At 42.7% G+C, this 14,183-nt stretch overlaps 1 protein-coding gene across 8 annotated transcripts in view; it reads left to right on the top strand.

The window, feature by feature from the left end:
- The window catches only part of FTO (FTO alpha-ketoglutarate dependent dioxygenase), a 428,690-nt gene that overhangs the window by 237,833 nt on the left and 176,674 nt on the right, over positions 1-14,183 (top strand). Inside the window, exons 9-10 of one of the 8 annotated variants that reach the window (XR_005355776.1) lie at positions 5,177-5,411; positions 9,761-10,213. The exons of 5 other annotated variants lie outside the window; for them this stretch is intronic. Coding sequence is in view for 2 of the 3 variants with exons in the window: in XM_038531036.1 (XP_038386964.1) it covers positions 9,761-9,791 (31 nt within the window). In the remaining variant the exon portion in view is untranslated. Of the gene's footprint in view, positions 1-5,176; positions 5,412-9,760; positions 10,214-14,183 lie in introns of those variants that run through there. 2 more of the 8 variants (XM_038531038.1, XM_038531036.1) reach the window with 2 other exon arrangements.

Here is a 14,183-nt window from a genome sequence, read left to right as displayed (position 1 = left end):
CTGAGCTAATGATGCAAGCACAAACCTCTATGTCCCATTCTCTATGGCGATAATATATTTGCTGTAGAGATGTTAGCTTGTTTTTCATAAGTAATTAATCTTTTCTTGTACCAAATGTATCACATGAAAATGGGTTAGCACAGAGGTCAAAATACATTTAATCTGGTCTGTTGAGATTGGGCGAGACTTCTGGATATGGTGGCATTTTTTTTCTCTCACAAGGGCCTCACCTGGTGTACAGTCCACCCAACAACACGATGCTCGCATTGCTGGGAATTTAGGCTGATGAGAGGGAACTATTTTCAGTCCGTTAGCACCAAGACAGGATTCAGACTCGAGTATGTGTTTAGTGAAGTAAGCCTAGTGACCGTCATCCACATCCAGTCCCTTGACAAGGCTGCATATTGTCCACGCAGATAGTTATGGGTGGTGGGCTTCTGCCAAGTTTCAAATGCCTCCCTGTTCCTGCATAGGTAGGCCCTTCTGAAACATGCCAAGGCCTAGTTCAGACACTCCTAGAGTGTAAAATATGCTGGGGGCACACCTGGTGCTTTTGTCATACCCCCATAAGCACTTTTTAAGAGTAATGTATTTTGTTTCAGATTTAGAAAAGCATAATTAGCATTTGGATCCATGGTTCTCAGATGATATTGATGAGGTCAAAGGTGAAGTCGGTCTTGAAGTATGGGGGTTAAAAATTTTTTAAGTTAATTTAAAGAAAAATGCTAGAAATACAATGTAGAGTGGTTTATGGATAATGCTAAAAATCATGACAGTGGATCATATCAAAGTTTAAGAAACATTGGCCTTAGGAACCAAAAGGGCCAAGAAATATGTATCTCAGTCATAATTATGCTGTCGGTTATGAAGATGATCATCATCATAATTAACAGTAGCAGCTAACTTGGACCCTTTATTCTATACGAGGTACTCTTCTAAATGTTTTCCCCATATGTCCTTATTTACTCTTCATGCCAACCCAGTGAAGGAAGTGCTAACTAAAGTGCTACTCATATTTCCATTTTACTGTTGAAGGACCCAAGACTCAGAAAGGCTAGAGAATTTACCAAAAATGCCATAGGTTGATGTGACCAAATCAGGACTCAAGCCCAGGCAGTGGGGGTCTGGTGTCCTTTTTTTAATCATTGCATTTTCCTACATCTTGATGGCTTAAGAAATAGTACCTTCTGCCTGTCCTCAAAGAAGAAGATGGAGAAACATGAAAATATACAACACTGCATATAACAGTTTACCTGTTAGTTACATAATATAATTAATACAGTATTTATATTGTAGATATTATATATACTCACGCATAATATAATAATGCAGTAACCCTCCATGTGTTGTGAGCACTCTACCCTGCACTGCTGATGAGACCCTACTGTGACTATATTCTGAGTTCTTGGCTTCCTTAGATAGCCTCCTGGATGTATACTAGAACAGGTGTCTTAAAACTTGACATTCTTCATTTGAATTGATGCAGAAAGGCAGGGAGGCAGGAAAGGTATCACCTTATCACCTTATCACTCTTCAGTTATAGGAGGCCAGATAGCCCTCCAAATGTGTACTATGCAGGGGGACTTAACATTTCTTACTGTCCAAGGGCCTGTGGAACAAAAAAAAATCTTTGGCAACTTCTCTATTTCCGTACTTAGAAAAGCATCCTGATTCTTTCCCCTATCCACTTCAAATAGATAGAAACATTGTTTAATATTGAAATGTAAAGTGAAATTCTTCAGCAAATAGCATGATTATATGCCCAGAAAGAAAAGCCAGAGAGTTAACCTATGAAAATTAATCTCAACTCTGAACAAATGTGCAGAAATGAATAAAAGAATATAGCCCACAGGACCCAGAGATAGATGGGAGTTAGGTCTCTCGGGTCCCAGAGCAAGACCAGAGGCACACATTTTTGAAGCTGAAGCTCTTCTGTGACTCTTGCTTTATCTTGATTGAAAGTCCCAGAAAAATGCTCAAGCAGGCAAGAATTTGCATCTCTCTCTCATCTGATGTTTTTCTAAGCCAAGTTGCTTTGTTTTCTTCAGTAGTATTTATGACTAGTTACATTGCACATGGAGACTTGGATAAGGCGTTAAGGCATGGAGAAATGGGTAATGGGACTGCTTAGGACACCTGTCCAGCGCATGTTTCCCAGCCAGCCTTCCCATGGGCCAAAAGTCCACACAAACAATTACTTGTGAATTGTGAGGTGCTCAAGGAGGAAAATTGCAGAACAAAATGGGCTGAAGGAATTTATCCTTTTGTCATTTCCAGTTGAAGCCAGGGGCTAAAACTCATGTCTTGCACCATTGTAATCTACAACCATTTAATTTGCTAACAAGACTTAACTGATCAGGATCTGCAGCCTTCTCCGCCAGTATAATCAAAACAAGAAGCATTTGGCTCCAGAGAGTAAATGTTGTCGATCTTTTATTTTGCAGCCCCACCATTTCTCTCTGGCAGGCTGAGATGAAACAGAAAGCTGATATTTGGAGCCACTGGAATTGCAGGCCTTGTAATTTTGAAATATCCATTTTATCCCGTGTAATTTCTTCCCTAAGATTCCTCAGTCTAAATCTGATACAGGTAGGAGCCAAGACAAACAGTAACCATTTATAGTCACCCAGACCAGTTTGAATTTCACCCTAATGTAAAGCAAAGAGAGTTTTTGGCTTCATTTCAGGTGTGTAACAGGGGTAGAAAATGCATTTAAAATTTAGCAGCAAATGTTACCATATGTTTCCATAACAACTGCAAACTTTTATATTAGAAAAGCAATAATATAAACACATAGGAATCTTGGAACAGTAAACTATTAATTTACCAAATATAAAAAATCCAGCATGAAGGGGCTTTTATAGCCACAGAAGCCGTGAGGGGGCCCAGCATCCTGTGAATTTCTCCATTATGTGGCAGAAAATACTGCCGGTTGGTTTAAATGAGCAAATCTTTTAAAATTATAGGTACACTGTCAATTCTCCACAGTACATTTTTCTGAAACAATATGTGGTGGTGCCAGCTATGGCTGATTTCTTTTACCATCTTGAACTAGTAAAATACCCTAGAGTGACTGCCCCCAGTGCACATCTGTAATATAAGGGCATTTTTGTTTTCTTCATCCATAGCTTTAAACTTAATAATGGAGACTGGATTCCTGCACAAAGTGTAGTGCCCGGGAGCTGGCTCTAATGCCTGTCAGGGAAGAGGTGTTCACGGATTGTTGGTGTATGTGGAGAAGGTTCACAGTTTTCTCTCCCATCCATTTTTAAATACAAAAAGACAAGGGAAAAAGAGAGAGAATGGATCTACTTGACCACATCTTAAGAAAGAGGAGTTAGTGGCTAGAGTTGCTGAAATCACCATCAAGGGAAATCCAGTGTTCTCTGGTTTCTTTGTGGGGAAAAGAAATAATCTTCTTTTAAAATATGTATCAGAAACATGGCAACCTGTGGATGGGTCTTTCATTCGAAAAGAAGCATGATTTTCTCCCCTAAACCTGCCTCAGAGTATGGAGAGGGTTTTGAACCTTTTCCTGGAATGAAATGACATTATCATTTAAGGTAAGATGATGCACCTTGACCAAGCCCTGAAATATGGCTTAATGAGATAATGATCACTGAATATACTGATCAGGAGAAGAGAAGGTCAGAGGGAGGAGGCAGGCTGCCCAAAAAATGAAGCGGAGAACTCCTGAGTGGGCTGCATTCAAGAAGGGCCCTGGTATGGTTCCAGCCCAGAAAAGGGCTACAGTTCTGTACATTTCAGAAAGTGGAAGAAAGAGGCTCCACCCTTCCAGTCAGGGTAGCACGAGCAACGTGGCCTCCCTGCAGCCTTCACAGTGGAGCCCAGAGGCTGCCTCGCCAGAAGCAACACAGCGGGGACGTTGGTTAAAGCAAGGCTCACAGTGTTCATGGGCCAGGAGAAGACAGAGGGTCCAGGTCACTGTGCCTAGGGAATGTGGTTGGGCAGGAGTGAGGGTAGAATGCACCAGTGAGGGTGGAAAAGGTGTTTTGTATAAAGACTGATTCATTCCCAAATCCTTGGTAGGCCTTGTTTCAGGGCAGAAACCTGATTTCCGCTGGTTATCACCTTCTCTGGCAGGGTTCAAAAGAATGTTCGTTGTGTTTCTATCAGCGCTTAGCCACGGAAGCATCTCTGAGCATTGATGAGATGGGAGCCGGGCATTAATCTTGAGTCCGGCTCCCCAGTGGCATGAAGATGGGTGGGTGGTTAAGAAGAAAGCAACGTGCCATTCATTCACTCAGAAGGTACTTAGTGAGCACTTACTGTGTATCCGGTGCGAGAGATAAAACGAAGAACAAGAAGCACGGCCTGCCTCCTGTGCCACGGAGCTTAGGGTCTAACGGAGGAGAGAGACCAAACACAAGTGAACGGTTAAAGAAGCTGATGTCAGGTGAGGGGCACTATGGAGAAAAACGGGTGAGCAGTTGGGGGGACCCAGAGCTTCTTAGGGAATCTCTAAGGGAGCCTCGCTGGGCAGAGCCACGAAGAAGGAGCCAGCCAGCCAGATCAGAGTACGGTACCCGAGGGAGAAGAAGTTGAGGGGGGGTTGGAGTGGCAGGAGAGGGTAGGGGGACAGATATCATTCCACACTGGCGTTTGTTGACTATGAATAAAAATGAAATTCAAATTCTGTTTACCAGTATTTTAAAGGTTTCCACCTGTGCTCAAGGCTGTGGTAGGCCTCTCAATTCTAATTATGCCAGAAAAATGAAATGGGTACATGGCCTTGACCATAAGCAAAGCACAAGCCCCGAAGGAGCTGGGAAAGTTTTTATGGAGAGAAAGAGGGAATCAAAATGGAGCTCAACGGGTATTGATTGAGATTGAGCACCTACTGTGTATTGGTGCTTTGTATGTATTCACATTTATTCTTCACCGAAGTCCTACAAAGGTGGGGTACTGTTATCCATTTTGTAGATAATGAAACCAAATGCAGAGAAAACTTAAGTAGTTATTGACAAAACCTTAACTTGAACCAATTAAACGTATTGGAAGAGAAGCAAACCCTAGCAGTCACGACCCAGACCCACTAACTAAAAATACTGTAGGTTTCTGAATAGCCCTATGATATATCTCCACCATCACACCCTGCCCCCGCCCCCTTGAAGTGCTAAAATGTCAAAACAAAAGGATCCATGTTTGTTTTTAGGGATGTGGAGCTGCAAGAGGACTCCAGGGAGCTTGTGGCCTATTACAAAGCTGGTCTTTGGGAGAAAATCCAAAGCTCAGCTAGAGGAGGCAGTGGCAGCTACTAAGTGGCAAGAAGAACAAGACCTAGTCCCTGGAGAAGGAGAGGAGAATTAATGGAGGAAGTACGGGCCGGGTGTGACCTTGCTGGGTTGAAGAGGACAGCAGGGGCAGAGTGACTCTGACAATGTTAGAAGGTAGAACACATCACCACTTCTCTTACTTCTGGAGGCAAGCAGAAATGCCACGGGAGACCCAACATTTTCTTCTTTGGTCTTGGAATCTCAAAACAACCCTATTTAAAATCTGCTTCTGTACCATTCCAGTGTTTGCCTCAGGCGTCCTCTCCTTAGGTTATCTTTTGAGGCATGGCCCTGGGTGGAGATAGGTCAACTTTCAGGTGACTTTTTTTCAATCGAGGCCATCTCCCACTAAAAGTTTTCTTCTCCCCTGGCTTCAGCCGGCCTGGCATTTCTGACAGACGTGGAAACAGATGCAAGCATTGTTGCTAATGACAGGTGATTATAAGAGGCATGGGGGCCAAGGTAATTAAACCACGACTTGACAGGAACATTTGGCAATGCAATATTTCAGCATTAGAAATTTCTTTGCAGCGTGCTTTCCCCACTTGGTTTGGTGAAGATAATTCTTTTTTTTTTTTATTGAGAATGTGGTGCTTGGAGATCTGAAACTGTCCTGTCTGAATGCCTGGTTCATTGTAGGGCTCCAGAAAATGGTTAGCAGTGAAGTGTCTGGGGGTCTAGTCGGTGTCTCAGACTCTTTCCATGGTCTGCTCCAGAGCAATAGTGGGAATAGGTCTGTGTCCGAATGCAGGGATTGTATCTGACATATTATTATGTACGATTTGATAGTGATAATACCCTGGAGAGAAACATGAATTATTTTTATGCCACTATAATTTCAGCTTCTCTCCCTGTTACCTGGGTTTGCCTGTGTTGCTCCCATGGATCCATCAAAAGAAGGCTTACTCCATTCTCTTGTCTCCTAAATTCCTCTATTAGAAGTAGGGAAAAAGTCTCGAGTCACCAGTAACCTCTTGTTACAAGGAACCATAGTAGAAACAATCATCAGGATCATGGAATTTGTTTATTTGTTCATGAGATTTAAATGTAATTTCACACACACACACAACAACCCACACTCCATTCTTTTTTGCTGGCAGGATCATTAGGAATGCCTATTTCGACACTTAGAGGCTACTTCTTGCTCACTGCCAATGGTGGCTCACTTACAATTCTCTGAAGGAATCCTGTCTTCTATTGGAAGAGCAAACCTTCATATAGACTAACTGTTACAGTTCTGACTGTTGAGCCAGCTGGACCACTAGCTGGACGACTGTGCGGACTAGCTTATTTATAGTTACTGTGGAAGCACAGTTTCTCCTAATACGGTGACAGCCTGGCACTTGTCTGAAATGGGCACTTCCTCCAAGCAGGTTAGTTCCTTCCTTTGCCACAAAACCAACTTTTCGATACCCTTGGTCTGGTGTTTACCTGACTATTGGAAGAGATCAGGGAAGCAGACCAGTCAGGGAAGGCCAGCTGCTGAACGGGATGGTTGTGTCTCTTCCTCAGCCCGTGTTGACTTTCTCCAGGGAGGGGTGAAGAAGGGGATGAATCTGTGAATACAGTTTGGTTTCTGCCAGAGGAGTGCTGAGCCACCATGACCCTTTGTGGGGTTGCCTCCCCCAGCATGGATAGCTCCTGTCTAGCCCTTACTCTGTGCTGCAGGCCGCAGGCTATTGGGAAGCAGAGGCTTTTTTTAAAGCTTTGTCAGATAGGTTAAAAGGTGTCCCACACCCGGTGTATTCAAAGAGAGAGAGAGAGTAAACTCACTAAGCCTACCATGTTCCCTCTAAAATATCAAGTCAAGATGATTTTTAAATCCAAAGTTACCAGGCTTAGGGGGGGTGTGACCTTTCGTGAAAGCAGCCTTGGAACTGGAGCGGAGGGATCCTAGCAAAAGATAGCACAGAAGCCGGTGGCTTCAGGAAGGCTGCTGAAGCCAAAGCAAATTGTTGCCCTTCTCGGCCTTCTGGCCAGCAAAGCACCAACCCCAAATCAATACCCAACCTGACTCCTAGGCCGCTGGAGTTATGGCAGAGTCCAGGTGGCAAACCTTGCTTCAGAGCACCTGCTTACTGAACAGCTACTACTGAGCTCTCAGGGGCCAGAGATCACTAAGGCAGGGTCTCTGGCTGCAGGAGGCTTACAGTCAGATGAATACTACTGCAAATCATAACTCTTTGTTGAATTTTTAATAAGCATGCAGGTGCTTTTCATATATTATTTCCTCAGTTAATCCTGAATAATTAAAGTACTAGCTAGTCCCTAGTGGCTACTTCTCCATGCCAGGCACTTTTTAAATGCTTATTAACTCAACTTATCCCAGTGGTATTTTTTTTTTTTTTTTTAATTACCCCTCATTTTAACAGGAGAAAACCAAGGCAAAAAGATGTTAAGGAACTTTTCCAGGGACACAGAGGCCTGGAGGGAAAGGAGCCGGGCTTCCAGAGCAAGAAGTCAGGTCCCCAAAGCTAAGCCCTCCACCTCCCACTGTCCTTTGGATACAGGTTAGGATCACCTTGTGGGTGTGAAAAACACAGATTGCAGGTCTTCCTCGGGTGGGGCCAAGCAGTTCGCATTTCTCACGGATTCTCAGGTAGTACTAATTCCCACGGTGCTATATCCAACAGAAGTGAGCAGTGGAAACCAATCACTCTAAAGCAAAGAAAAATGAGATGTCATATTTTTTAAAAAGATTTGTATTTATTTGAGAGAGAGTGAGAATGAGAGAGATCCTAGAGGGAGAGGGAGAAGCAGACTCACCACTAAACAGGGAGTCTGACACAGGGCTCGATCCCAGGACCCTGAGATCACGACCTGAACTGAAGGCAGACGCTTAACCCACTGAGCCACCAAGGCTCTCCGAGATGTCATATTAATGCAAACAGAGTGCCTTGAGAATACCAATGACCATAATATTATTATTTTATTACTGTCATTATAGCAGATATTTATTGAGTACTTACTCTTCTCCCGGGTACTATCTTATCACCAGGTAACCATCGTAACTGGTACAATGGATTATCTCATTTTATCTTCACAGCAGCCCTATGAGGTAGATATTACTGTTCACCCCCATTTCAGGGCTGAAGAAACAGAGGCACAGTTTACAAACTTGCTGAAGTGCCAGAATGAGGACTCAGTCTACCCCAGCATCATTCCAGAGCCCTTAACCACAAAGAGAGCTGTGGACTACTAAGGGAACTCAGACCCACACAGTGTATGAGCTGGCCCTGAAGGAGGAGGGAGGTGAGGAAAAGCTTCCCAAAGGGAAGGAAAATGTGCAAAGGCCCGGGGGCATGAAAAGGCAAAGTATGATTGAGTAAAGAGCATGGAGGCTTCCATGTAAGCTGCATGGGAAGAAACGAGGGATGGTGCAGCTGGAAAAGTAGGTTGAAGACCTTGAAAATGAGGAGTTGATGGTGTTCAAGAGTGGGCTTTGTGCTTTTGAACCCCCGTCAGGGGCATACTCTTGCTCAGAACTCATTGTGAGACTTCCAGATGAAATGATGGAGTCATTCTTTGTTAAAGGCGCTGCTGGGCCTTCTCTTCTCTCTCTTTTAAAGTCTGAGAGTGTCAGAATCCGTTCAGAGGAGAGTTTGATTTCTGAGGTTAGCAACCCTGTGACAGTGACTCATGCCCTGCCAAGGGAGAAGTAAGATTTGTACACAAGCCACATCAAAAACAAATGGGGATGTGTGTGCTCATGGGTGAGTGTGTCCGTGTGTAAATCCACGTACCACACTTAGAAAACGCCTGCCATGGCACTGGTGCAGTGGTATCGTCGGAGCTGCCAACTTGTTTTATTTCTGATATTGCCTGGCAGCCCCTGAAGGAGGGAAAGTATGAATTTTTATCTCCCATTTACTAGACTTTCATTATATTGTGCTTACAGACACAGTGTCAGCACATAAAATGTTAAACATCACTGGTCTGAAAGAGGCTCCCATTGTCTTACCTCTGGTGCTGGGGGAGTCTTGCTAGCCTTGCTTGTAGTGGTTCTGTCAGTGTAATATGACATGAAGCATTTCTCGGTAATGACAGACATTGAATATGAGTGACAGGAACTCTGACCGCGAGGAATGGGTTCAATTACCAGAGACGGGGGGTTACCTGAGATAAAACCAAAGAGCCCAATTGTGCTCGGTTTCGACCCCTTGACTCCCAGATCCAGAGCAGTGAAGACAAATGGCTGATTAACCAGCCCCTAACCCTCTTCCTGCAGTGATAAACTTGTTTGGATTTCCCTGTCTGAAAAAAAAAAAAAAAATCTATGGGTGGCACGTTTCTAAAGGAAATATGATCAGAAACCAGTAGGGCTGGTGCTGTTCATTTTTGTCTCTCGCAAGCACAAAACCAAAAACTGTCATTCTATCTTGGAGTAGATCTAGGACACGGTGTCCAGAAATCAATACAAGATCAATGATTGCTCCCTTAACCCGCCCCCCTTTCTTTTGCAGCAGGAGCTACGCTGCTCCGGTTCACCTGTAGCCAACCTGACGCCAGTGAGAGATCCTGCCATCTGAAGCTCTCCTTTTTTTCTTTCCTCCTGTAGGCTGCTCTGCTCAGCATCGAGTGCAGCTTTCTGCTCGTTTATAGTCCACTGCTTATAGCCCCCAGATAGAGTTCTAGCAAGCAGCCCAATTAAACTGTCGCGGGCCGCCCTCACTTGACTAGCTCTGCAGAGTCATTTAGCCAACAGACATTCCTGACTATTAAAGCTAGTAGCAGCATGTCTCCAGAGCTGGAGATAAAATGAATGAAATTTGTTATTCTGGGCTGACACTTGATCCCAGCTGTTGAACTAATGCTATTGCACCTGAAGTTTTTCTTTATGGTAATTGCTGTCTGTGTTATTATTTCATATACTAAATTGGAGAAAATTGCAACAGGTATTAAATTCTTTGAGCTAATTCACGGATGTTGTATTGTGCATTCTTGCAAGGCAGATTCCAACTTCTGTTCAAGGCCGAGAAGACAGATTTTGCTAGCCAGATGCACCGGCTTGTGTTTCGTTATTATCAGAGACATTCCAGTTTAGGTCTGGTCAGGCATTTATCAGCTTTACCTGAAATCTGCTCTGAAATCTACCTTTGGTACTAATTCAGGCAGCATATGTTGGGACTGGCCCTGGGGAATTCCATGACGATGACCAGTGCTGACAGTGATCAGTTGGCTTGATCCATGACACATCCTTCGTAGAATCATTAAGTCTCTTGCATTGTATAGGTAAATGGGCAGTGTGAAATAAGACTTCCCAGAGGGCCCCTTTGGAATCCACCACTTGATGTGGTAGTTCTCGAACACCTCAAGTGGTACCACTTCAGTGAGAACCTATTGAAGTATGTCATAGGTTTGGAGTCTCTCAGCCCTGTTACTGGTTCTCACCGCCTGCTCCTGTTTCACTCTCTCCTCATTTCTGTTACCTTCTTTGACCAGATCTCATTCCAGAGTTTGGGGAAATCGTTTGTAGATTTCCCATAATAGCACATGAACCATATTCAGAGGACTCAGTCTTAGGGACCTCTTTCTCATAGTAGATATGACATAGGAAACCATGTCCTTTACAGCATTCACTTGTCTGCTCTGCTCATGGTCAGCACTAATGGTAAAGGCTTCTGGCAGGATCCAGAACAAGAATTCAGATCTGGCTAGTGGTGGAAGCACTATGCTCGCCTTCAAGTTAATGCTGTGAGGGGAAGTCACCCTACGCTGTTGTCACTATCATTTTTCTCTGAAGATCACAGCTGGCAGACATAGTGGAACTCTTTTAATTTCAGGGGCATATTCACACCTTTAGAATCCAAAGCTTTGTTCCTGTCCCCATTAGGAAGCAGTAGACAGATTCTACTCTGTATTTTGATTAGAGGCAAATGTGAAAAGCTCAAACCTCCAAGTATAGAAAGATAGCTATAGAGCTCCATGCTTGCTTCATCATTCAACAGACCCCCATACCTAGACAGTCTGCAGACCAGTTCACAGTTCCCTGATATGAGGATACCTGGAAGCCTGTAAAGAATCATCTGAAAGTCCTTTGAGAAAGTGCTTTCTTTGCCAACATGGACATCTGTACTTTGAATGCCAAAAGCTAGTATCGGGCTGTCTATGATGGACCATTTATATTGTAAGTTAAAGTCCATAGAGTTTGTGAGATCTCAAACATACTGCATGTATGGTGGTCCACATTATTTTCGATATTCATAAGCTTTGTTTCAGTTACTTTGCAAATTGAATTTGAAAACTGAAATTGAATTATTTTAATTTACAGCAAAGTTCAAAATGAGAAGTATTTTCTTTGCCCACTGAGAAAATGAGAGAAGTATTAGTCTCTAATTTATATATGAAATGTATAGAATATGAGTAGAGTATCAAGTATAGAATTTGTGTTTAAATCCTGAGAGATTTATTTTCTTACCCTCAAATCCAGTAGAAAAAACTGAGTTTCTTCAAAACTAAACCCAAGACTGATCTGTGTTGCATTTTTTTTTTTTAAGATTTCATTTATTTATTGGAGCAGGAGAGAGAGATCCCATGACTGGGGGGAGGGGCAGAGGGAGAGGGAGAAACAGACTCTCTGCTGAGCAGGAAGCCTAATGTAAGCCTCAGTCCTAGGACCCTGAGATCATGACCTGAGCTGAAGTCAGTGCTTAGCTGACTGAGTCAGCCAGGTGCCCCTGTGTTGCATTTTTTTAAATAACAAAATGCCCCATAGTTCTAGGTATTTTTAAGCAATATATTCATAAGCCTATATTAACTTGTGCCCAGAGATCCTCCAAATGCACATATTCTTGTCATGGGTATTTGAAGATCCTAATAATATCACTGTAACACAAGTACAACTTGTTTCATAATAACTGCATGTGTGCATTTCAGATCCAGAACTAATTCTCCATATTTCTGCCTCTGTATCTCTTTAGCATGAGCAGTAGGCATGTCTCTTCAAATCTTACCTGGACTTAGTGTTTTATATATTTTGAGTTACTGTTGGCTCTTTAGATTATTTGACTCGTTTTGTATGGATTGCACAGAGAACATGGTGGTGACTTCAGCATATGAGGCTGTATAAGAGCTTGTTTAGCAACTGGTTATTATAATAGTATATAAGAGAAGAGTCTGAATTTGGAAGATCTCTGGGATGCAGGCAGCAGAGAGGATGACTGAGGTTTGGGCTCTCAAAAGGCAAAATCAGAGACACCTGGGTGGCTCAGTCGGTTGGCTCAGGTCCTGATCCCAGGGTCCTGGGATTGAGTCCCTCATTGGGCTCCCTGCAGGGAGCCTCCTTCTCCCTCTGCTTGTGTCTCTTCCTCTTTCTTTGTGTCTCTCATGAATAAATAAATAAAATCTTAAAAAATAAAAGGCAAAGTCAGAGGAAAGCAAAGACCCCTCTTGGTGGTACTTGGAGCCAAGTACCTATCCATTCATACACCTGTAGCCAGATCAGTACAGTAAAAAGATACTTAAGATGACAGATATTTGGATAAGGTAAGGGTAATGCATAAAAAGGAATGACTCTTGAAAGTTTATTCTGCAAATCCAGAAATATTTCCTTTCTTCTCATATGCTCACATTTAGAGAATCAACCTTGTCTTAAGTGCCTTGCATCCACCGGAACCTTCCATCTCCTTCTCTGTAATTCACTGAGGTAGAGTATATCGTCACCTTCCCAGCGAAGAAACTGGGCCTCCCAAAGCTAGAGTGATGGTTGCCACCGGGTACATTGTAAGTACTTTTAGAAGGTGGGACTCAAAACTTGGAACCGTTGCTTCTAAAACTACAGTACCAGTTTTGGATTTGTGTCCCTCTGAGATCAGTGGCTGTTACTTTGGAAAGCAGAACTTTCAGCTAGGAACTTCAAGCAGATTGCTAAAATTCCTCAGTTGTCCTGATGATACTGCCAACTTGCTAGGCTTCTGATCACTGCTGTGAAAACTAAAACCCTGCCAGGATACAAAATAAAGTATACTTCTTAAAATTTGAACTTTAAACCTAATTCATGAGGGCGAATTACTTAGAATTGGTTGAGTTCCCTGCCATATGGGTCACAGTAGGTCTCCATCAAGAGCAGGGGCTGGCAAGCTTTTTCTGAAAAGGGCCAGACAGTAAATATTTTAGGTCCTGGGGCCACACAGTCTCTGTCACAACTGCTCTGCTCTTAGGGCACAAAAGCCACCAAAGACAATATGTAAATGAGTAAGTGTGGCTGTGTTCCAATAAAACTTTATTTACTAAAGCAGGTGGCAGGATTTGGCTCATGGGCCAAATGGTGAGAAAGAGTCCACACCTTGAGAAAGAGTTATGTTTAAGGGAGTCCACACCTTGAGAAAGAGTTATGTTTAAGGGAACCAGAACACAACAAATGTTTTCTTTTCATTTATTAGTTGTTTATGTAGATTGCTGGTGAGAAAGATGTCTTCTCAGCATAATTTGAAACCCTTTTCATTGGCTTGGATTTTAAAGTTGGCTTTTTTTTTTTTTAAATCTCTTGTTTAAGCACATGTTAAATGTGTCCATGTTCTTTCCATTATATATCTTGGTTGCCTTCCCAGACTTCAAATTGCAGTGAATTTATCCCCAAAGGATGTTTGGTATCAATTCTCAAGATGCAATTTGAATGTAGTCCGTTTCTATAATGGAAAAAGGATTCCAAATCTTCATTATTTAAGTTACACAGAAAATAATGAATCATTGAAATAGCTATTACTCAGCACTGCTTAGTATACTGCATCCTGTGTTATCTTGTCTTACAGCTTTGTATCAGCTCAAAGAATAAAGGAGTGTGAAGATATAATTTTAGGGTTGCATATAGCATTAGGCTATGGTTTCTAGCTAAGTCATGCTGAACTCAGATTATATTATAATGAAACTTTTTTTTTTCACTAAGCA

This window comes from Canis lupus, chromosome 2 (assembly GCF_011100685.1).
Source record: "Canis lupus familiaris isolate Mischka breed German Shepherd chromosome 2, alternate assembly UU_Cfam_GSD_1.0, whole genome shotgun sequence".
Lineage (NCBI taxonomy): Eukaryota > Metazoa > Chordata > Mammalia > Carnivora > Canidae > Canis > Canis lupus.
The sequence above is the reverse complement of the archived record's forward strand: the minus strand, read 5'-3'. Positions and strand labels throughout refer to the sequence as shown.